General features: G+C 37.1%; 1 protein-coding gene across 50 annotated transcripts in view; it reads left to right on the plus strand.

Moving 5' to 3' along the window:
* The window catches only part of CLASP2 (cytoplasmic linker associated protein 2), a 185,388-nt gene that overhangs the window by 82,895 nt on the left and 80,146 nt on the right, over positions 1-22,347 (plus strand). For all 50 annotated transcript variants that reach the window (XM_081823428.1, XM_081823471.1, XM_081823437.1 and 47 more), the window contains 7 exons: positions 2,788-2,923; positions 9,930-10,000; positions 13,483-13,542; positions 14,950-15,027; positions 16,207-16,374; positions 18,743-18,798; positions 19,606-19,779. In XM_081823428.1, the coding sequence (XP_081679554.1) occupies positions 2,788-2,923; positions 9,930-10,000; positions 13,483-13,542; positions 14,950-15,027; positions 16,207-16,374; positions 18,743-18,798; positions 19,606-19,779 (743 nt within the window). The remainder of the gene's footprint in view (positions 1-2,787; positions 2,924-9,929; positions 10,001-13,482; positions 13,543-14,949; positions 15,028-16,206; positions 16,375-18,742; positions 18,799-19,605; positions 19,780-22,347) is intronic.

The raw sequence follows: 22,347 nt of genomic DNA on the forward strand, positions 1-22,347 counted from the left end.
TTTTTTTTTAAAGATTTTATTTATTTATTTGACAGAGAGAGACACAGTGAGAGAGGGAACACAAGCAGGGGGAGTGGGAGAGGGAGAAGCAGGCTCCCTGCAGAGCAGGGAGCCCGATGCGGGACTCGATCCCAGGACCCTGGGATCATGACCTGAGCTGAAGGCAGTCGCTTAACCAACTGAGCCACCCAGGCGCCCTATTTCTGATATTTTAACAGTTATCCTGGAATTATAATGTGTCATTAACCTATCAAGATTCTAATGTATTCCGCAAGTTTATATTCTTCCAAAATTCTAGTATGGTACAACACTTAAATTTCTTTTACCTCTACTTCTGATCTGTGTACTGTTGTTATATAAGCATTTCTTTGAAGATAGGGAACACAAAGATGCCCACTATTAATATTTGTAATCAAAATTGCATTAGATGTCCTGGTCAGAATAGGGGGAAAAATCCCAGGAAATAAAAACTATGAGGGTTTGCTAGAAAAGGAACAAAGCTGCCATTATTAACAGGTGGTATAATTATCCATGGAAAACAACAAAAATATATAAACAATTATTTTAATTAAGGGACTTTAGCAAGATGCTAGATACTTCAGTATACAAATATAATTGGGTATCTTTTAAAAGCAAAAATAAAAAAACAAAAGTCTACAAAATGTAACCTTGAGAAATATTCCATGGTGAGAGTTCTGCATCTAGCAATGCTGCAATAACTGGTACAGAGCTAGCTCTCTTGCAAAAATTGGATAAAACATGTGAAACAGCTATTTATAGATAATGGACAGTGGACGGAGCAAGACTGTGATTCTTGAAAGAAACAAATCAGTTGAGCAGTATAAATCAGCACAGTTTTGACCTGGAGGTACTTTTTGGACCATGGAGAAGAGAGGAAGCACCCAAGGAGAGCAAGACAGTTTCATGAGTTGAAGAAACAGAGACTGGAGTTTCTGAAAATTGGAGTGGTTAAAATTTACAGTGCAGAATCCTGGAGAGTAAAGAGAGAAACAGAGAGCTATGGAGAACTGGATAAGGGATCCCATGAGTCTAGCTGAATACGTATCTGTGCATGTGAAAGGTGCAACTCCCTGAGGATGGGAAAGAACTAGTGCTGGAGGCTATAAGGTAAACAACAGTTCCCAGAGCTCATATGGGCTGGGAGAAGTTCAAGTTCTGATGAGTCAGAATGGAGAAACCTAGTTGAATACCCAGGGCATTTGGCAGAGATCCCAGAAAGGCCATTGTATAGGAATAATACTAAATTAGTTTTAAAGTAAGCCTCCTTCTGATAAACTGATAAAGATCAGGCTGATTCCCAAGTACATCACCTGCCTACCAAAATAAAACTCACTCTTTAAAGGAAGACCACCCTATCTAGACATAGGTGGTACCTCCTTGCTTCTGATTTGAGGTTCCTTTTTTTTTAAGATTTTATTTATTTATTTGACAGAAAGAACACACAAGCAGGGGGAGCAGCAGAGGGAGAGAAGCAGGCCCCCCACTGAGCAGGGAGCCCGGCGTGGGCCGATCCCAGGGGATCATGACCTCAGCCGAAGGCAGACACTCAACCAACTGAACCACCCAGGCGCCCCTGAGGTTCCTTTTTGCCTGCGAGTTTAGACATTAGAAAACTTGAAAGTATAACGGAACACTAAAGGTCTGAGTACCTCTGTGAATCAAGAACCTGATCTTTTGGAGCTAATTGTATCCCAACAGTGTATTTTAAATAAGACATGAATATATAGAAAGTAACCAAAACTGCAAGCATTGTGAGAACTGTGAGTGATGACAGCATCCTTCTTAAGTGTTCTAACTAAATCATGCAATTAGAGGCTGAATTTAGTAGTTTAGGGTCACCCAACGAACTAGTGTATGATAGAGTTGTATTTTCAGCCCAGAATTCTGAAACCCTACACCAAAGATGTAAAGGAGTATTTCGGACTAAAACGGTAGTGGTACCATTAATAGAAATAGAGATTGTCTTGACGAGTACTAATGTGGGTAAGATTTTGAACTTGTTTGTAAAATATGTTGAATTTAAGATTGATGTTGGGGCATCAGAGTAGAAATATATGATGGATAAAGACTAAAGGTCAGAGCAGTCAGGGCTGAATGTTTTACCTGTCAAGATAATGGTTAAATTCTGACATCAGATGGCTTCTCTTCGCCATTGTAAAAAGATTGTAAAGGGGCACCTGGAGCAGCGTCTGGGCGGCTCAGTCGGTTGAGCGTCCAGCTCTTGATTTCGGTAGGTCATGATCTCAGGGTCTGGGATTGAGCTCCCTGTTGGCCTCTGCGCTTAGTGGGGAGTCTGCTTGTCGCTCTCCCTCCTCATCTGACCCCCCAAAGTAAAAAATAAAACCTTTTTTAAATGTGGGGGTGCCTGGGGGGCTCAATTAAGCATCCAACTCTTGATTTTGGCTCAGGTCGTGATCTTGGAGTCATGGGATTGAGCCCTGCAGGCTCTGCATTCAGCATGGAGTCTACTTGAGATTCTCTCCCCCGCCACACCCTCCGCACTCTCTCTCTAAATAAACAAATAAATATTTTTAAAAAGAGAGATATGGTAAAATGCCAAATTTCAACTTTGGACTAGACAAAGGGAAGGAAAAACAAGGAAATGAAGTAATATTTGCACTTCCCTTTCTCTTTTGTTTTTCTGCCATTAGAAGTGGTTAAAATAAAAATTTTAAGTTAATTCAGTAAGAGAATATTTTTAAATTATATAGTCCTACCTATACTTAATATTAAAAAAAAATTTTTTTTTTTTGTCTTCCTTTGTAGACATCTTTCAACAGTTTTGGGAAACAAATTTGATCATGGCGCTGAAGCCATTGTACCTACGCTGTTTAATCTTGTCCCCAACAGTGCAAAAGTCATGGCAACTTCTGGATGTGCAGCTATCAGATTTATCATTCGGGTAGGTTCTTCTCTTCTGTGTTTCTCCTTCACTCTCCCCACTTCTCTGTTTTCAATATACTTAAGTAAGTCATTGGTACTTTTTTTTTTTTAACCCCAAAGGAAAATCACTTTTGAATGACTTTTTCTGAAATAAAAGCAATACTTGGTTATTACAGTTATTATAGAACATTTAAATAATACAGAAGATTACCAAGTAAACATGCTTGCATACAGAATATAATATACACAGGTACATGTACTTGTGTGTGTGTGTGTGTGTGTGTGTGTGTGTGTTTAAAATTACGTTACAGGTAGTAATGGACAGATGTAAAACAAAAATGTTATAGGCAGTGGTATGACAGGGAGATTCTTAGTATTTCTCATCTTCCATATCTTGAATGTGCTCCCAAAAAACAGAGTTAAAAAAATGAATCTACCCTCTTGAATTCTGTTCTTCTACAACTAATCACTCCAGCCATTCAATATATACTTTTCCAAACTTCTAACTGTATTTATTACAAAATATAAACATAATATTTGTATTTTACATATATATAAATAATATTTTTTAACTTGTTTTTTAAACTTCATTTACTTGGGCAGCTTCCCTTGTCCATCCATATAATTCTTCTTAATGTCTAGATTGGTTCTCTGTTAAAGGACAATAACATTAAATCATCCTCACCATTCTTCCCCCTGAGGTTTATGGAGTCCTTTTTCTCCATCCTTTTCCAACATTGTGTATTATCAGTCTCTTAAAGGCCTTATAATTTGATAAATGAAATATTTTTTCATATTCTACTTCACATTTCTTAGATTACTAGAGACATTAGGCATTTTTTTCCTTTCAGAATTCTTCTGTGGATTGCCAGTTTATACTTTGTACATTTTTTCCTCACTGATTTCGAAGGTCTTATGTGTCCTATAAGTATATTGATTCTGTGTTATAGATGTAGGTACCAGTCTGTCAGTTCTTCAAATATTGTTTAAGCTATTATTTCTTTATATGAACTTTCAGATTTTTATGTATTGAGACAATGCTCTTTTTGTGGGTTTTGTTATAGTTAAAATGACCTTCCCCATTTCACAATTATAAGATATTCAGTTGTTTGAAACTTTTATAATATTGCTTCTTACATTTAGATCTAAGTGGATTTTGTTTCCTTGTGAAGGATAGGTATCTAATATGATTTTCCCCCAAATACAAAACCAGTTGACTCAGTGGCATGTATAATTCAGTCTTTTCTTGGCAATGCCAGCATGTTCACATAATAAATTTCCATTAAGTATATGAGTCTGTTTTCTAAACTCCTATTCAGTTTCTTTGATCAGTTTGTTCTTTCCTAGTAAAGAAATGAAGGTTTGTTTCAATAATGCTGCACCAGAAGGTTGTTTCAGCAGTGAAATCAAATGATTATTTAGAAAGCTATGAATCCTTTTCTGCTTTAGTATTTTTTTAAGGTTCTCTCAATCCAGCACCTGGGTAACTGTTAAAAAGTAGTAGGAATTATTGAGATCTTTGTTTTGTCTCTGAGTCTATGGGAGTACATTAATTATGATGTTTGGTTCAGGTTTCTATGGATACTCTATATTAGATTATGGGAATTTCCTTCTGTTGATATTTTTGCTAAATTTTGATCAGGAATAGATGTGAAATCTTATCAACTATCTATTTAATATCTTTAGAAATGATTATTTATCGGGCGCCTGGGTGGCTCAGTTGGTTAAGCGACTGCCTTCGGCTCAGGTCATGATCCCGGAGTCCCGGGATCGAGTCCCACATCGGGCTCCCTGCTCGGCGGGGAGTCTGCTTCTCCCTCTAACCCTACCCCCTCTTGCGCTCTCTCTCTCTCTCTCTCAAAGAAATAAATAAAATAAAAAAAAATGATTATTTATCCATTGTACATTCATGAACTGAATTTTGGTTGGCCATTGTAAATCATTATACTGCTAGATTCATTTGGCTAATACTTCAGTTAAGATTTTGGCATTCGGGGCTCCTGGGTGGCTCAGTTGGTTGAGCGACTGCCTTCGGCTCGGGTCATGATCCCGGGGTCCTGGGATCGAGTCCCGCATCGGGCTCCCTGCTAGGCGGGGAGCCTGCTTCTTCCTCTGCCTCTGCCTCTCTCTCTCTCTCTGACTCTCATGAATAAATAAATAAAACATTAAAAAAAAAAAAAGATTTTGGCATTCATTTTAATATATGAGTCTTTATAGAATTTCGTGTATTATTCTATTATTAGGGCTTGCTGACCTTGGAAGTTCTTTAATGACTTTTCTAGTATTTTAGACTCTGGGCACTTTTGTGTTTCATTTTGAATGGTTAGTTGTATTTTCTCAGTATATCCGTTTCATATTGACTTTAAGAATCTTTGGCATGAGGTCGTATACTGTATTCTCTTAAAAAAAGTCTCTACCACTGTGGTTCTATTACCATTTTTTCTTGTTACAGTATTTTTTTTACACTTGCTGGAGGCAATATCGTTCTTTTTTTATTTTTTAAGATTTTGTTTATTTATTTGCAAGAGACAGAACAAGTGGTGGAGAGGGGTAGAGGGGAAGAGAGAGAGAGAGAAGCCGACTCCACGCTAAGCAGGGAGCCCGATGCTGGGCTCGATCCCAGGACCCAGAGATCATGACCCGAGCCAAAGGCAGATGCCCAACCGACTGAGCCACCCAGGCGCCCCGTTTATGAAAGTTCTTTTATAAGCTTCAAATTTTAGTTTTATAGTTTTCAGGGGTGTTCTTCAGCTTTTTTCTAATCTTTTAGTTCCTGTAAGTTTCTTAATTCCTTTCTTTGACTTGTGTTCTCTTCTTTTTTTTTTCCTAGATCTTTGTGGTATGTCCTTAGATAATTTGTTGCAGTTTTTATTATTTAATATTATAAGGCTGTAGGTTTTCTTTTGAGTTGGCATTAGCAGCATCCCAATGATTTAGATTTACCAAATTCTTTTTATATTTATCACTTGTAATTTTCATTTCAACATTCTCTTTGAATTACATAATGATATTATTTGCATTTTCAGTTGGTTCTTTTGTTACTCTTGTCGTCCTTAGTATAATTTCATTACATTCTGATTAGAGAATTTGGTTATACAGTTTCTTCTTCAGTGAATGCCTTGAATTTTATTTGTGTCCCAGTACATCCTAAATTTATATAGGTAGTCTTTTAGTACTTGCAGAATATGGAATTTGTTTATAGAGTACTTTGTTCATCTCTAAATCTAGCTTGATATTTCATATTATTCAAAATCTTTATGGTCTCATTTTTTAAAAAGGTACTTTATCTGGCAAATTCTGATTCTAGATTTTTGTCAATTTCATTTCCCCAAACAATTCTTACTTTATGTATGGTCAAAGTTTTTTACTATTACCATTTTGAAATAGTGTTTTTTTTCCTGTCATTTCTGTTTTCTGTTCATTGTGCTTTTTTTTTTTTTACCTGTTTCTTATGTTCTTAGAAGTTCCTTATTCTTGATCAGTGTCAAGAATAAAACCTCTGTTTTACTTCACTCACATTTTTAAAAGTTTATATTTTATCTCATTCATGTTGTTTTTCCCTTAACCATTAAATTGAACAAAAACATTTTCATTTTCAGCAATTGAAAATTGTAGTTTTTTGGGTGCTCCAAGGTGGCTCAGTCATTACGCGTCTGCCTTCAGCTCAGGTCATGGTCCCAGGGTCCTGGGATCGAGTCCCTCATCAGGCTCCCTGCTCGGCAGGAAGCCCGCTTCTCCCTCTCCCACTCCCCCTACTTGTGTTCCCTCTCTCCCTGTCGCTCTGTCAAATAAATAAAATCTTTAAAAAAAAAAAAAGAAAGAAAGAAAATTATAGTTTTTTACTTTCATTCCTGACCATTGTTTGTTAGTAAACTCTTATTAACCAGTTTTTAATTGGTTCTGCATAATTTGTTTGATGTAGTGTGTTCTCAATTTTCGTGCATATTTATCTTTGCATGTCTTATTTTTTATTTTTTATTTTTATTTGAGAGAGAGCTTGTGTACACACATGAGTTGGGGGTGGGGCAGAGGAAGAGGGACAAGCAGACTCCCCATTGAGTGTAGTGCCCAACACAGACTTGATCTTAGGACCTGAGCTGAAGTCAGAAGCATAACCAACTGAGCATGTTTTGCATATTTTGAAGTGGCTTTTCTTCGCCTTTACAGAAGAACTAAAAAATTGGACCTTAGCTACATATTCCTTTTTCCTCAGAATTGTTTATTTTTCAGGGGCAGCTGGCTGGCTCAGTTGGTAGAGTGTGCAACTCTTTTTTTCTTTTTTTTTGAATGCTCTAAAGGACATTTCTTTTTCTTTTTTTTTTTTTAAGATTTATTTTTTTAACACGGGGGGTGGGGAGAGAGCAAGCACAAGCAGGCTGAGCGGCAGGCAGAAAGAGAGGGAGAAGCAGGCTCCCCGCTGAGCAGGGAGTCCAACATGGGGCTCAATCCCAGGACCCTGAGTTCATGACCTGAGCCGAAGGCAGACGCTTAACGACTGAGCCACCCAAGTGCCCCTAGTGTGCAACTCTTGATCTCAGGGTTGAGTTTGAGCCCCATGTTGGGTGTAGAGATTACTTAAAAAGTTAAAAAGAAATTGCTTTTAATTGTTTACTTTTCATTCAGAATTGTTTTCTTAATTTTTTATTGTTTATGTAAGAAGTGAGATACCATTTGTTTCTTTTCTAGAAAAACAAAAATAAAAACTTTAGGAAGCTTTACAGAATTGTCTCTGTGTTAGAAGTTTCCCTACAGCAGGTCTAGGAGTCTTCCTCCATTAGTGCTATCCTTGCACACAGTGGATAAGGATTTCTGACGAAGATGAATTTTCCTTAAATTATGTTAGTTTTCATGGATCATTTATTTATTGCTTCTGTTTTCTTTGTCAGGTTTTTTTCTTCTGTTAGTCTTATTATACAGATTTTGCAACCTCAGTATCATTTATCATTTCTTAAATTTTTTGTCTTTTGCCTTATAGCTGTATATGTTCTCAAGAAAAATATCTTTTAATTCTACTTACATGACAGTATCCATGTTGTCATTCTTAGGCTTTACACATCATAACATTGCTTTCAAATTTCTCATTTTTCATAAGCTTGCTTAATGTTATTGATATATTATTCTGTCATCTCAATGAAAATACAAATCAAGTGGTTTTGTTGTTTTATGTTATTTCCTGTTTTCTGTATTGTGTTTGTCTCCCAGAGGACTGCTTCCTTAGATTGCTGTATTTGATTTCTAATTCTTTTAATTCTAAAGCATCTTTGTATTTTTCAGTTATTGACTTGTATTAATACATTAAAATCTAAATCGTCTGACTTGATGTTTGGTTGAAATGCTTCACCTGTAACTATGAGGTTCACTGTTTATTTTCCTTTGGTACAGCTCCCCCTGAATATGGTGTAGTAATAGGCCAGTGTATCTCCCCATCCCCTGCCACTGTGTTGAATGTGGGCTAATCAGCAGTAGGGTTTTGGGGAGGTTATGAGAGAGAGGAAAAGGATGGTAGGTAAGACCTATATAGTGTGTTGTGACTGGGGAGTCTCCTTGGGCTTTAAGTCCATAGCCGTGTTTGGGGAATGGGCTCTTCCGGGTGCTGTAGGAAACAAGTCCACACGGCCCTTCCATGCTGAGTGTTGTATAATTCTCATTTTGAAAACTTCAGGTCTATAGGTGGTTTCCCTCTGTAATAGCTGAAAAAAGTTTGCACTTTTATTTTGGTTGAGTTAGTTATAGCAGACACAGATGTGATACATATTCTCCTTCAGTGAAAGACTTGTTTTTCCAATACTGTAAGCACTACTGGCAGACAGTTTTTAGCGGCCTCCTCTTCAAGGATTGCCTCAGCTGTAGAGAGCTGCCTTTTCCAAAGTCTTGTGCCTTCCCTTTATGGCCCACATCCAGTAACTGATTAATGTGGAAGTATAAAGTTTTGGCCATTTTCAACTAATTCAAGACTACTCTGAAGGGCCATTTTAACTCCAGAACTCCCTAATGGCTTTTAGCGAAAATATCCTGTGGCTAAATCAGATTGATTTCTTTGTCTGCCAATTCCTGCTTCCTTCACCACCCTTCCACAGGTGTTGATTCCAAGGGCACTTCTTAATATCCTGTATGGTAGACTTCATATCAGAGCCTGCTTTCTAGGTAATCCATCTTGTACCATTAGCTCAGAAGAAAAAGTAGGATATTTGAAGCATCAAATATGTATGTTTAGATTACTATTTTATTCTTCTGTCTCCTGTGCACTTTTTAGTGTTTACTTCACTAAAGAAGAGTGTTTAAGAATTACTGATAGAAATCAAAAGATTGTATCTGTTGGGCACCTGGGTGTCTCAGTCAGTTAAGCATCCAGCTCTTGATTTCAGCTCAGGTCATGATCTCAGTTGTGGAGTCCAGCCCTGCATCATGGACTCTGTGCTTAGCAGGGAGTCTGCTCGAGATTCTCTCTCTCCCTCTCCCCCTCGCACTGGCACACGCTCTCTCGTTCTCTCAAATAAATAAATCTTGAAAAAAGAAAAAAAACTGTATCTGTTGAACTTTACCTGAATTCTAGACAGCTGTGGTTCAGTTACAGTAAAGGTTACATTAAAATCACCATTTCCAAGTGCATTCCCAGTAGTTAGATGTGCAGATTCACTCTGCCTACTTGCTTTGATGACTTAGTAGTTATTTTTTCCAGCAGCAGTAGCCATGGCACCTCAGAGAGCATGATAGATGCATGCCCACTCCCTCTAGTGCTCCCTCCCCAGAAATACACTGTCCTAACAGGTCTTTGCAATTACACAATTAACTTATCTTTCTAATATAGTATTTCAGCCACACCTGCCCTTCTGAAACTATATCATCATTACCGTTACTTTAATTGGAGAAACTGTTTGACAGTCTTAATTTCTTTCCAAATCTGATTTTATGGGTTTTTTTGTTCTGTTCTAATATATCTAAATGCTGCGTTGTAAGGCAAATAGAAGAAGGGATTATATGAAGTAGACAATATTTTTCAACCTTTTCTAAAACATCTTTTTCAGCATACTCATGTACCCAGACTTATACCTTTAATAACAAGCAATTGCACATCAAAATCAGTTCCTGTAAGAAGGTAAGTTTTGAGGGGGAAAAAATTCTTAGTATAGCTTTAATATTGTATTATGATTAATTGTTATTCTGGTGTAAAAATTAGTTGTCACTGATTTCTTGCCTTCTAGAAACCTTAGTAAATTTTTTATCTTATGTCCTATAAGGAAAAAGGAATGAAATGATCATTATAACCACTCACGTTTCTCAGTTTTATCATATTAAGCTTTGATTTCTTTGGGCCACTGGTTGCCTGGTTTTCAGAGAGGATGGAGTCTAGAGTCAGGTCTTTGCTAGAGTCCTACAACTGCCATTGAATCACTGTCCTACCTTGGGCAATTTAAACTGCTCTGAACTTCAGAATCTACATATGTTAGTAGGGCTAATGATATTGATCCCATAGAATTGTGAGGATAAAATGAGATAGATACACATTAGTAGAATTCAGTGTAGTGTTTGGAACAGAGTAAATAGCCATATCAGGTCAATCTGTCAGTCTCTCTGTCTCTCCTTATGATTTCTACTGTTTTAATGTCATCACTGTCACCAGCAATACTAAAGACAACAAAAACAAGATTTGTACATTTGATGTTTAAGAAAATTGTGAAGAATCAGGGACGCCTGACTGACTCAGTTGGAAGAGCATGTGACTTGATCTCGAGGTCATGAGTTGGAGCCCCATGTTGGGTATTCAGAGTACTTACTTAGTTACATAAAGAAATACATACATACATACATCACACATACATACATACATACATACAAAAATTGAATCAGGGGTACCTGGGTGGCTCAGTTGGTTGAATGTCCAGCTCTTGGTCTTGGTTCAGGTCTTGATCTAGGGGTCGTGAGTTCAAGCCCTGCATTGGGTTCCATGCCGGGCATGGAGCCTACTTAAAAAAACAAAAAAGAAAGAACAAGAAAACAAAATTGAATCATACCATGTGATTTCACTCATATGTGGAATCTGAAAAACAAAACAAATGAACATTCAGAAATACAGAGAACTAACTAATGGTTGCCAGAGGGGAGGTGGATGGGCAAAATAGGTTGAAGGGGATTAAGAGATCCAATTTGAGTTATAAAATGAATAAGTTACAGGGATGTGTAAAGTGCAACATAGAGAATATAATCAGTAATATTGTTTAACTTTGTATGGTGACAGGTCATAACTACAGTTGTTGTGGTGAGCATTTTATAATGTCAAATCACTATGTTATATACCTGAAACTAATATAATATTGTATGTCAAGTACAATTAAAAATAAACTTTAGAAATAAATAATTTTAAAAATAAAGACATTTAAGTATACCATATTTTATATGCTAATTTGGTACATGTACCCATCTTTTTTGAATTCATATTCTTTTCTTGATCTCAGTTTCTTAACTATTTTAAAATTATGTTGGCTTGATTTATTTTATTCAAAAACCATCTTAAACAATTTTTGCAAGACAGTACACATAAGAAAATAACTACATTTTTTTATATTTGCAATGAAAGACATTTGGTTCACAACAATTTAAACTATAGTCCTATCTGATCATGTTTTGATATTATTTCTATTGCTATATGCTTATAAAATTTGTTCTTATTCATTTGGTCATTATTGTTTCAATAAATATTGTTTGAGTAACAAAGAAAATTGTAAAAACTCTTTTTACTTGATAAATATGTATTTAAGTACTTTGACTGCTAGGAAGAAGCCGAAAGAGACATTGTTGCCTTTAAGTGATTCAGAGTTTTGGCAATAGTTGTTTGATCACTGATCTCTTAGGTCCGTCCGAGGTCAGCAAATGACAGCTTACTGGTCAAATCCGGCCAACAGTCTAGTTTTATACAGCCTGCAAGCAAAGATTATTTCTTACATTTTTGAAGGGTGGTTATAAAGGGGGAAAGAAGAAAAATATGAGGTAGAGACTTGTATGTGGTTCACAAAGCCTAAAATATTTACTGTCTAGCCCTTTACAGAAAAGGTTTACCAATCTCTGTCTTACATTGAGGAAAGTGGTAATTGGAGAAATAGGAATGTGACAGAGAGGAAGAGTCAAGAAATGCATCATAAAATTGCCTTGAAAACGGGGAGCAATTCAGTAACTGTAGGGGAATTGAGTGGGTGTAACCTACGCAGAGATGTAAGCTTGCTGAGCGCTGCAGAGCCATCAGGCAGGCCACTGAGGCCAGAACACATGATAAATGGAAAGTCTCAGTAGGAAAAGAAGCTAACGGGGTGGAGGGGCTGTGTAGGGAGGGTAGGATTAGGTTGAAGTCAGAATATAGAGGGCTTTGAATGTCTACAAAGAGAAATTTTGACATTGCTCCATACTTTGACAGTTTTTGGTTAGGAGGTAATGTCATCCATCTTAGTTTTTATTTCAGCTATGACCAATGATTAAAAAGGGACAATGAAAAGTATGGGTTTAATTAAGTAGGAATTCTTATAGCTTATATAAGAGGGGCAGGGTCTGAACTAGAGCTGTATTGATGATAATTGATTGAGGCTTTATTCAGGAAATAATTCAAGTGATTTTGGGTGTAGAAATGAGAATTTGATCATTGGATATGGATGAAGAGGTGATATCAAGTGCTTCAGACTGAGTTCTGGAATCAGAATGCCAGGGTTTAGGTCCTGTCACTTTAGGCAAGTTAATTTAACCTCCCTGTTTTCATTTTTTAAACTGTATAATATGGGCTATAAAAGACTGGATTCGAGAGGGTAAGAATTAATTTGTTTTTTGTAGGTAGTGTTTGAGTTGATAGTCTCCGCCTATGTAGGGATGTCCAGTTCAACCATGAACTGCTTGAAACTTTGACTTAACAGCTGAATCGTAGAACCAGTGCTGGAGATAAAGGCCTAGATGTGAGAAGCATAGCTAATAGTCACAGCTGAGGGCACAAATACAGATGTTGTTACCCAAGTAAAGACTATGAAAGAGAAGTGGGCTAAGATCAGCACCAACCATGTGAGCACCTATTTAAGGGAAGGTGGAGGAAAAGTGTTAATAAAAGAAGAAAGAGGGAACAACTGTGTCATCAGATGCCAAGAACGAAGAGAAGCTCAAGAATGAGACAGTTGAAGAAGTTGAGAACTAGAGGTCTTAGGAGAAAAGATAGAAATACTTGATGAAAAATTATGCATATTTAAGAAAAGCAGAAATGGAAGATCCATGCCATCTTTCTTGGTCACCATTGTATATCTTCAATTTCTAGTGCAGAGTAGGTGTTTGACAAGTATTTTTTAAATTAAATGGATTAAATTTTTATATTTGACAAACATTTTAAGGTAAAATCATGGGGAACCCTGAAGGTTTTTTGAACTCTTTAGCATAGGAATAGTTGGAGCCTTAAAGTAAGTTAAGTATTTGACAGTTAAGATATCTAAAAACATGTGTTATACTTTAATTCAGAGAACAAAGTTCAGTATTATAGAAGAAACTAATTAACATTTAAATTAATATAACTTAATATGTTATAACACTTGGTTATAATTAACTTTTATTTTTCAGGCGTTCATTTGAATTTTTAGATTTATTGTTACAAGAGTGGCAGACTCATTCACTGGAAAGGTATGCATTGACTCTTCCTTTCCCACTTCCTTTTTCTCCCATTGTCACCAATTCTTTAGAAGTGGATGGGTTTTGGGGCGCCTGGGTGGCTCATTTGTTAAGTGCCTGCCTTTGGCTCAGGTCATGATCCCAGGGTCCTGGGATCGAGCCCCACATCGGGCTCCCTGCTTAGCGGGAAGCCTGCTTCTCCCCCTCCCACTCCCCCTGCTTGTGTTCCCTCTCTCACTGTGTTTCTCTCTGTCAAATAAATAAATTAAAATCTTAAAAAAAAAGAAAAAGTGGATGGGTTTTGCATTATTTCTCCTTTTGCTTAAAAGTTATTTGTACTGGTTTTCCTTTAAAGCTGTGATGTAGTGTGGCTCCTCTTACTCGGTGCAGCTGTGATTTTCTTCATTTGTGAGTTGAGTGAGGATCTCTTAAGTAGAATGGGGTTATAAAAGGTTAAATTGGGCAGAAATTTTAAAATGTATCTCCAGACAAGTGACCTAGGTTTCCTGAGGTGTAATTAATCAAGTAATAAATGATTTAAGATAGAAGGAGGGCCCTTCTTTTCAAAAGAAAGAGATTTTAAGAAGAGATTCATTGAGAGGTTTCTCTGTACCAGTTGTCAGGTGTCATTGGTCAGGAATATACTGGGTGGTGTCTAATGTAGCTCTGAGATGAACAAGAGGAAAATGTGCACAGCTAGTTGGTCAGTAGCTAGTTGGCTATTTGCATGGTAGTAATTTCAAGTTTGAAGCTTGGGGTATACCTGCATTTACTATTGAATACCTTGCTGATTTTCCATTTTCATGGAAATCGTTAAACCTATTTACAGCCCTTTTTTAAAAAAATAGAGTTTGTTGTTTAATGTAGGCATGATATAATTCTCAGTTTCCTTTAAGTTCTTTTGTGGCAGCTACTATTCAGTTAGGTCAGATCATAACTAATCATACTATTAGCAAATCATTTCTACATTGGTGGGTTGGTGAGGAACCACACCAAAGGTTTTTTTTTTTATTCATTAAGAATTTAAAATGTGAGTACTATACTTATGTACATTATCTGGACTCCTTGTAAACATAATTATATTCAACTTTTTAATGTTTGACTTGTCAGGAGGAAACCATACATGAATGAAATGTGTGGGGTGGATTATGAGAAATCTTAGATTTATTATTGCACACTAATCTTTTTATCTCCCCTACCCCTTTGTGACTGATGTGTAACATAGAGGTAGTAAGTATAATTTGTGGTGAAATATGGTTTTACTCATGAATCTAAAGGTGCTTGGGGCACCTGGTTGGCTCAGTTTGTAGAGCATGAGACTCTTAATCTCGGGGTTGTGAGTTCAAGCCCCATATTGAGTGTAGAGATTACTTAAAAATAATAAAATCTTCAGAAAAAATAACATGTTTTGTTTTATAGACATGCAGCTGTCTTGGTTGAAACTATTAAGAAGGGAATTCATGATGCTGATGCTGAGGCCAGAGTGGAGGCAAGAAAGTAAGTCTATAATGTATTTTTGTGACAGTTTTAATGTACTTGGATCTTTACTTTGAAAGGAATTATACTGCAAGAATGAAAATATCACAAGTGTCTCAAGTATTCTACTTGATTAGCTCTTTAGTAATTTCGAGATAGATTTTTCTCCATTAAATCTGTACTAGATATATGGGACCCTGGCTAGCTCATTTGGTAGAGCATACAACTCTTGATCTCAGGATTGTAAGTTTGAGCCCTACATTAGGTGTAGAGATTACTTTTAAAAAAATCTGTACCAGGGGCGCCTGGGTGGCTCAGTCGGTTAAGCGACTGCCTTCGACTCAGGTCATGATCCTGGAGTCCCGGGATCGAGTCCCGCATCGGGCTCCCTGCTCGGCGGGGAGCCTGCTTCTCCCTCTGACCCTCCCCCCTCTCATGCTCTCTCTCTCTCTCTCATTCTCTCTCTCAAATAAATAAATAAATAAATAAATAAATAAATAAATAAATAAATAAAAATCAGTACCAAATGGCTAACAGTTGACTTCACATTGTCATTTGTATAATCATCATTATTCCTATTCCATCATAACATCCTCACTTTCATTATGAATAAAAATAGCTCTCATTTATTGAGAATGTGCTAAGTACCTGATACTGTGGGGTACTTGGTATACATTACTATCTAATCTTGAAAATGATCCTCCAAATGTGGTATTTCTATAGATTGGCAACAGAAGTTTGGAGATTTGGGGGTTAACTCCAGGCCACACAAACTGTAAGGAGCACAGCCAGATTTTGAACGGAGATCTGCTTTTCTCAAAAGCCTACCAGCTTTCCACCAAAACTTGTTAAATTTAGAAAGTATTCACTTGAGGGGTACCTGGGTGGTTCAGTTGGCTAAGTGTCCAACTCTTGGTTTTGGCTCAGGTCACGGTCTTGCAGACGTGGGATCAAGCCTCTCCTCAGGCTCTGCGCTCAGTGCGGACTCTGCTTCAGATTCTTTCTCCTACCTCCTCTGCCCCTCCTCTCTCTCTTTCTCAAATAAATAAATAAAATGTTTTTTAAAAAAGTATTCACTTGATATGTGGTAGATATATTAATATGGTCTCATCTTCATTCTCAAATGTACACATTTTATGTTAAGCTATTACTTTATGTTCTTTTTTCCCCCTTTTTGTTGTTTGTTCATTTGTTTTACAGGACATATATGGGTCTTAGAAATCACTTTCCTGGTGAAGCTGAAACATTGTATAATTCCCTTGAGCCATCTTACCAGAAGAGTCTTCAGACTTACTTGAAGAGTTCTGGCAGTGTAGCATCTCTTCCACAATCAGACAGATCCTCATCTAGCTCACAGGAAAGTCTCAAGTAAGGTCATAGAAATGATATTACTGATTTCTTCCTCTCCAATTCCCTGTAGTTTCTTAAATTAGATGATTGAATATCTGCTTGCTTTCACTTGAAGCCTTGAAAGAATGATAACTGGAATGTGCAGTTGACCCTTGAACAGTAGGGGTGCCTACCCATAAAGTTAAAAATCTGCATATAACTTGACTCCCCCAGAACTTAACTACTAATAGCCTACTGTTGACTGGAAGCCTTACTGAGAACATAAACAGTCGATGGGCACATATTTTGTATGTTGTATATATGTTATGTACAGTATTCTTACAATAAAGGAAGGTAAAAAATATTAGGAAAACCATAGGAAGATAAAATACATTTATAGCACTGTACTGTATTTATTGAAAAAAAATCTGCATAGAAGTGGACCCACACAGTTCAGATCTATGTTGTTCAAAGGTCAACTGTACTTACTTTTTTGGCCTGTGTCTCAAGGGTTGGATTACATGGTGGTGTAACTTCTTTTGGGGTGAAGAGTTTAGTGATTCAAATTTTGTTTCTGTATGTTCATGTCTGTGAAAAATATTGGGAAACACTGATTTATATACATTTTTTAATAACCCCAAAATAGTTCATACAATAAGCAGCCTATTTCTGGGGCATTATAATGGAGGAATGGTAGTGGGGATTCAGAAGTCATCTTCAGAACTCTGACACAGCACTGTGTGACTAGTAAAAATACACTGCTTTCCTGCCTCATCTTTTGCACAACTTAAAACTTTAGCAAATCCCTCAGGGGGGCCAAATTCCCTAGTATCTGACTCACTTCTGTGTAGTTCCATTCTCATAATTATGTTGGCTTCCTCAAACCCTTGCTGCCTTGGTAGCCTTAACTCTAATTTTCTCTCTCTCTAGCCCTATGAGGTTGCTAAAATTTCTAGTGCCATCTCTACTCCCAAGCAGTGGCCTCAAGTATCTGCAGGTTTCCTGACAGAATGTGAGCTTACCCCTATGTAATTCCTGTCCCTTTGAGATTTTGACCCCACAAAGACTGCTGCTTGCCTTGGCAGCTCTCTGATGTGGGAGGGAGACCAGGGTGAGGCAAGTGAGGCAAGCTAGGGCACAAGACTCAAGGAAGCACTCCCAGGGTCTTATGGGTACTAGACTAACATGCAGTGACTTAAAGGTTTTCAGACTAAAAGCAGATAAAATCCGATTTCAGTATAATTATTGTAGGAATAACCAAACTTCTGTTTAAATTTGTGATAAAACCTTCACTGCAAATGAGCTTTGTTGTTTTTTTTTTCCCCTTTTATTTACTTTGCTCAAACTTTAAAGTGCCTATGAATCACCTAAAGATCTTGTTAAAATGCAGAATCTGATTCAGTAGATCTGGGACGGGACCTGAGATTTTGCATTTTTTAACATGTTCCTAGGTGATATCTTTGCTTTTTGAGTATGGACTGTACTTTAAGTAGCAAGTATCTAAACAAGATATTTTATCTTATTTCAGTATTAACATCTTTAAACATAAACAACTTTTAAGTTCTGTGAACCTTGAAGTGGTCTGCCTCAGTCTAATAGAATAAGTTTTAAGGGCCAGTTATAAAAACAATACAATACTGGGTTTAATAACCAACTACCAAATTTACAATTTGATAATAATGACTTAAAGAATATTTTTCAATAGCCTGCTGTTAACCTGTTTGGAGTCTTTGCTTCTCTCTTCCCCGCACTTTTAAGATTTATAGATATACTTTCCTAATCCCCCTTACATACAAAGATAATCAAAAAAGATACTAAAAGAGATGGTGGATTCTTTGAGATGATTTGAGCTGTTTTGCTTTCTAATCATGTTATCCTCAGCAGTAGTTCTTACCCTCATTTCTCTTATGCCATGCAGTAACGCTCAGTAGCACTGCTATAGGTGGTCTGATAACCTACATAATAACTGCATGAATTGCCAGTGGCCACAGCCATTATGGCTTAGGTGAAAGAGGCTTTGGTCATGCTGAATTCCCTGTGTGCTAGTGATAACTCTCTCTCTCCTTCTAAGGAAAACATCTTGGAATACAAGTGTTGGAGTGTGCTTTATTGTATCCTCTGTGGTGAGCACTGTAATGGGTGCTGAGGACCAGAGTGAACAATAGCAAGCTGGTTGCCTCTCTTTGTAGAGCTTACAGTCTGTTCATCGCTAGTTATTTCATTTTTGCTTCACGGCTAACTGAGATACCACTGATATGTGACAACGACTGTTCTAAAATGATTTGTAAAAGGAAAATTAAAATTTAGAAGTAAACTGTTCAGAAAACTCAGTAGTATTTCATTAATTGTTTTGAGAGGAGTAATAAATTACATCTTCTTACTAAAAGTCTTTCTTATTACCTTGCAGTCGCCCTTTTTCTTCCAAATGGTCTACAGCAAACCCATCAACTGTGGCTGGAAGAGGTAAACTGCCTTTCTAAGCAAGAGTCATAGCATATTTTACATAGAAACCTAATACCACATATATATACGTTGTAGCTGTGTTTGTATACTATATACATACACTACACATAATATGTACAATGTAATGTATACAACATATATACATATTATATAGTATACAGCATAATCCAAGTTCTCTGAAGCACCGCTTACCCTTACTGATGCACTCTGTTTTCTCTTGTTTCAGTTCTTTACAGTGCTGGTCATGACCCACTCTGTTGATTTCGCCTATTCATGGATCATAACTCACAGTTTATAAAACTCTTTATAAAACTGAAAAACTAAAGACCAGAAATTTAATGACTTAATGTGCATTGCCTAAGAGTGGTAGAATCTGCATTATTTTCTGAATAACCGTATCCTGGAGTAGTTCTCCTTGCATTTTTCTGATAGTAAAAAAAATAACAGTGCTGCCATCTATTTATCATACAGTGCTTCATTTTCATGAATCAGTCATGAACATCATCTCTTCATCTACAAAACGGTTGTATGAACTTTACAAAGGATAGGTGCTTTTTTCCCATTTTATGGAAAGGCGGAGAAATGTTGAGAAAATTGTCCAAGAAGATGTAGTTGTAACAGGGTTGAAACAGAAGCATTCTTACTTTAAAATACTATAGAGTACTTTCTAGTGTTCGTTTGTACCCTGCTTCTTTTTTGACCATTTGTCATCATGGATTAGCTCGTGATGGTTTCAGGTTTATATAATTTTCATGCTGTTTGCAGTGATTTAAATAACATAGGTTACCTATGCTTTGTTTCCCATAGTATCAGCAGGCAGCAGCAAAGCCAGTTCCCTTCCAGGAAGCCTGCAGCGTTCACGAAGTGACATTGATGTGAATGCTGCTGCTGGTGCTAAGGCACATCATGCTGCCGGGCAGTCTGCACGAAGTGGGCGGTTAGGTGCAGGTGCCCTGAATCCAGGTTCCTATGCATCGCTAGGTAAGACAGCTAACTATGGGGTATTGTACATTGTTTTCTCCCTGGTCTCAGTGAAGTCAGGACGATGGTGATATCTTAATCATTTCTATTTCATTCTTGCTAGTAAAGGATAGTCCATATGTTATAATATGAATCTATACTTAGAACACAATTCTAAGTATTTAAACTACCTTGTTTCTACTTTTTCCATTGTTATCCTGCTAATCATCTTGATCAGAGGAACAGTTCTTGATTCCATGTTTGCCTGTAGAATTTTCATAGTTCTGCACTACTGCCACACTCAACTACTGGTTACTAAGGGAGTTGGGAAGGGCATTGGCCTTGTATCCAGCTTCTGTTTCCTTACCAAGAAGTTAAAGCCTTTTGGGGATCTGGGAAAAATGCAAAGCTTAATTAAAATCAAAGTTTAAACATGTATTTCCAAAGCTATTTGGGATAATAGTAATAATAATAATTTATGTTTATCGACTTTATTATAAATTTTTTTCGTCTATCTTTCTGTCTATTTAAGTAATCTCTACACCCACCGTGGGGCTTGAATTTATGACCCCAGGATCAAGAGCTGCGTGCTCTTCAACTGAACGAGCCAGGCATCCCTGTGTTTATCAATGTTAAAAATTTGAGGCTAGTTATTCATATTGCTTATCTCTGTTTTGTGCTTCATTTTTCTTTCTTTTGGGTAGAACACTAGGCAGGCAGATCATTGGAACACAGTAGGAAGTGCAGAGATATTGGGATGAACTGTTGTACATGATAAAGTTGGCACAACTACATTCAGTGAGGAAAGGATAAATAATTCAGTAAAAGGTGTTTAGACACATGGTTTACAGTTGGGTATAAAATTAAGTTAGACCCATTTTTCACACCATATAAAAATTTATTCCAGGTGACTAATGAGTTGAAAAGCAACTTGATGAAACCAAGTAGTTGTGTATTCATCTAATCTCAGGTTGGGGAAGGAATTTCTAAACATAAATGCCAAAAAGCCACAAGGGAAAAGTCCCTCTGATTTAAATATTAAGTGTGAAAATATAAAATCAAGTGGCTGAAAACTTAAAGGGGAAAACGTTTTTTCACATACTACCAAAAAAGCTAAAATGTCAGCCATTTTTATAAGTCTATGAAAAATGGGCGCCTGGGTGGCTCATTTGTTAATAAGCATCTGCCTTCGGCTCAGGTCATGGTATCCGGGTCCCTGGATCAAGCCCCGCGTCGGGCTCCCTGCTCTGCGGGAAGCCTGCTCCTCCCTCTCCTACTCCCCCTGCTTGTGTTCCCTCTCTCGCTGTCTCTCTATCAAATAAATAAATAAAATCTTTAAAAAAAAAAAATAAGTATGAAAAACAGATGAGCTTATTTTTATAGAAAAATATTTACATATATCAAAATTGTCCCCCCAGAACACCAGAACAAGTGTTGAATCTTAGCTGGAATCAAACAAGTGTAAATTGAAAGAGCTGTAAATATAACAAAAAAGTTAGGCTTAGTGCCTACTGCTGATAAAGAATGTAGTTAAATGGGCGCCTGGGTGGCTCAGTTGGTTAAGCGACTGCCTTCGGCTCAGGTCATGATCCTGGAGTCCCGGGATCGAGTCCTGCATCGGGCTCCCTGCTCAGCAGGGAGTCTGCTTCTCCCTCTGACCCTCCCCCCTCTCGTGTGCTCTCTCTCTCTCTCTCTCTCTCTCTCAAATAAATGAATAAATAAAATCTTTAAAAAAAAAAAAAAGAATGTAGTTAAAAAGTGCTGATGTGAATTAAACATGGAACACTTTTTCTAAGTGGCAATTTAGTAAGACCCATAAAGCTTTTCTTCTTTTTTTATTATTGAAATAAAATTGACATACAGTATTATATTAGTTTCACAGGTACCACATATTGATTCAACAATTCTATACATTACTCAGTGCTCACCACAATAAGTATAGTCACCATACAATGTTATTGAACTCATGAAGCTTTTTAAATGTTCAGAATTCTTTTTTTTTTTTTTTAATTTTTTTAGAGAGTGCAAGCATGAGCAGGGTTGGGGAGGGACACAGGGAAGGGGAGAGAGAATCTTAAGCAGGTTCTACACCCAGCGCAGACTCCGTTGCAGGGCTCACACAACCCTGAGATCATGACCTGAGCCAAAATCAAGAATCGGATGCTTAAATTGCACTGCTGGGTATTTACCCCAAAGATACAAATGTAGGGATCCGAAGGGGCACATGCACCCCGATGTTTATAGCAGCAATGTCCACAATAGCCAAACTATGGAAAGAGCCAAGATGTCCATCAACAGATGAATGGATAAAGAAGATGTGGTATATAGATACAATGGAATATTATGCAGCCATCAAAAAAAAAAAATCTTGCCATTTGCAACAACATGGATGGAACTAGAGGGTGTTACGCTAAGTGAAATAAGTCAATCAGAGAAAGACAAGTATGATCTCACTGATACGAGGAATTTGAGAAACAAGACAGGATCATAGGGCAAGGGAGGAAAAAATGAAATGATGAAACCAGAGAGGGAGACAAACCATAAGAGACTCTTCCATCTCAGGAAACAAACTGAGAGTTGCTGGAGTGG

Source organism: Leptonychotes weddellii, chromosome 1 (assembly GCF_054177405.1).
Source record: "Leptonychotes weddellii isolate Sample4059 chromosome 1, ASM5417740v2, whole genome shotgun sequence".
NCBI lineage: Eukaryota > Metazoa > Chordata > Mammalia > Carnivora > Phocidae > Leptonychotes > Leptonychotes weddellii.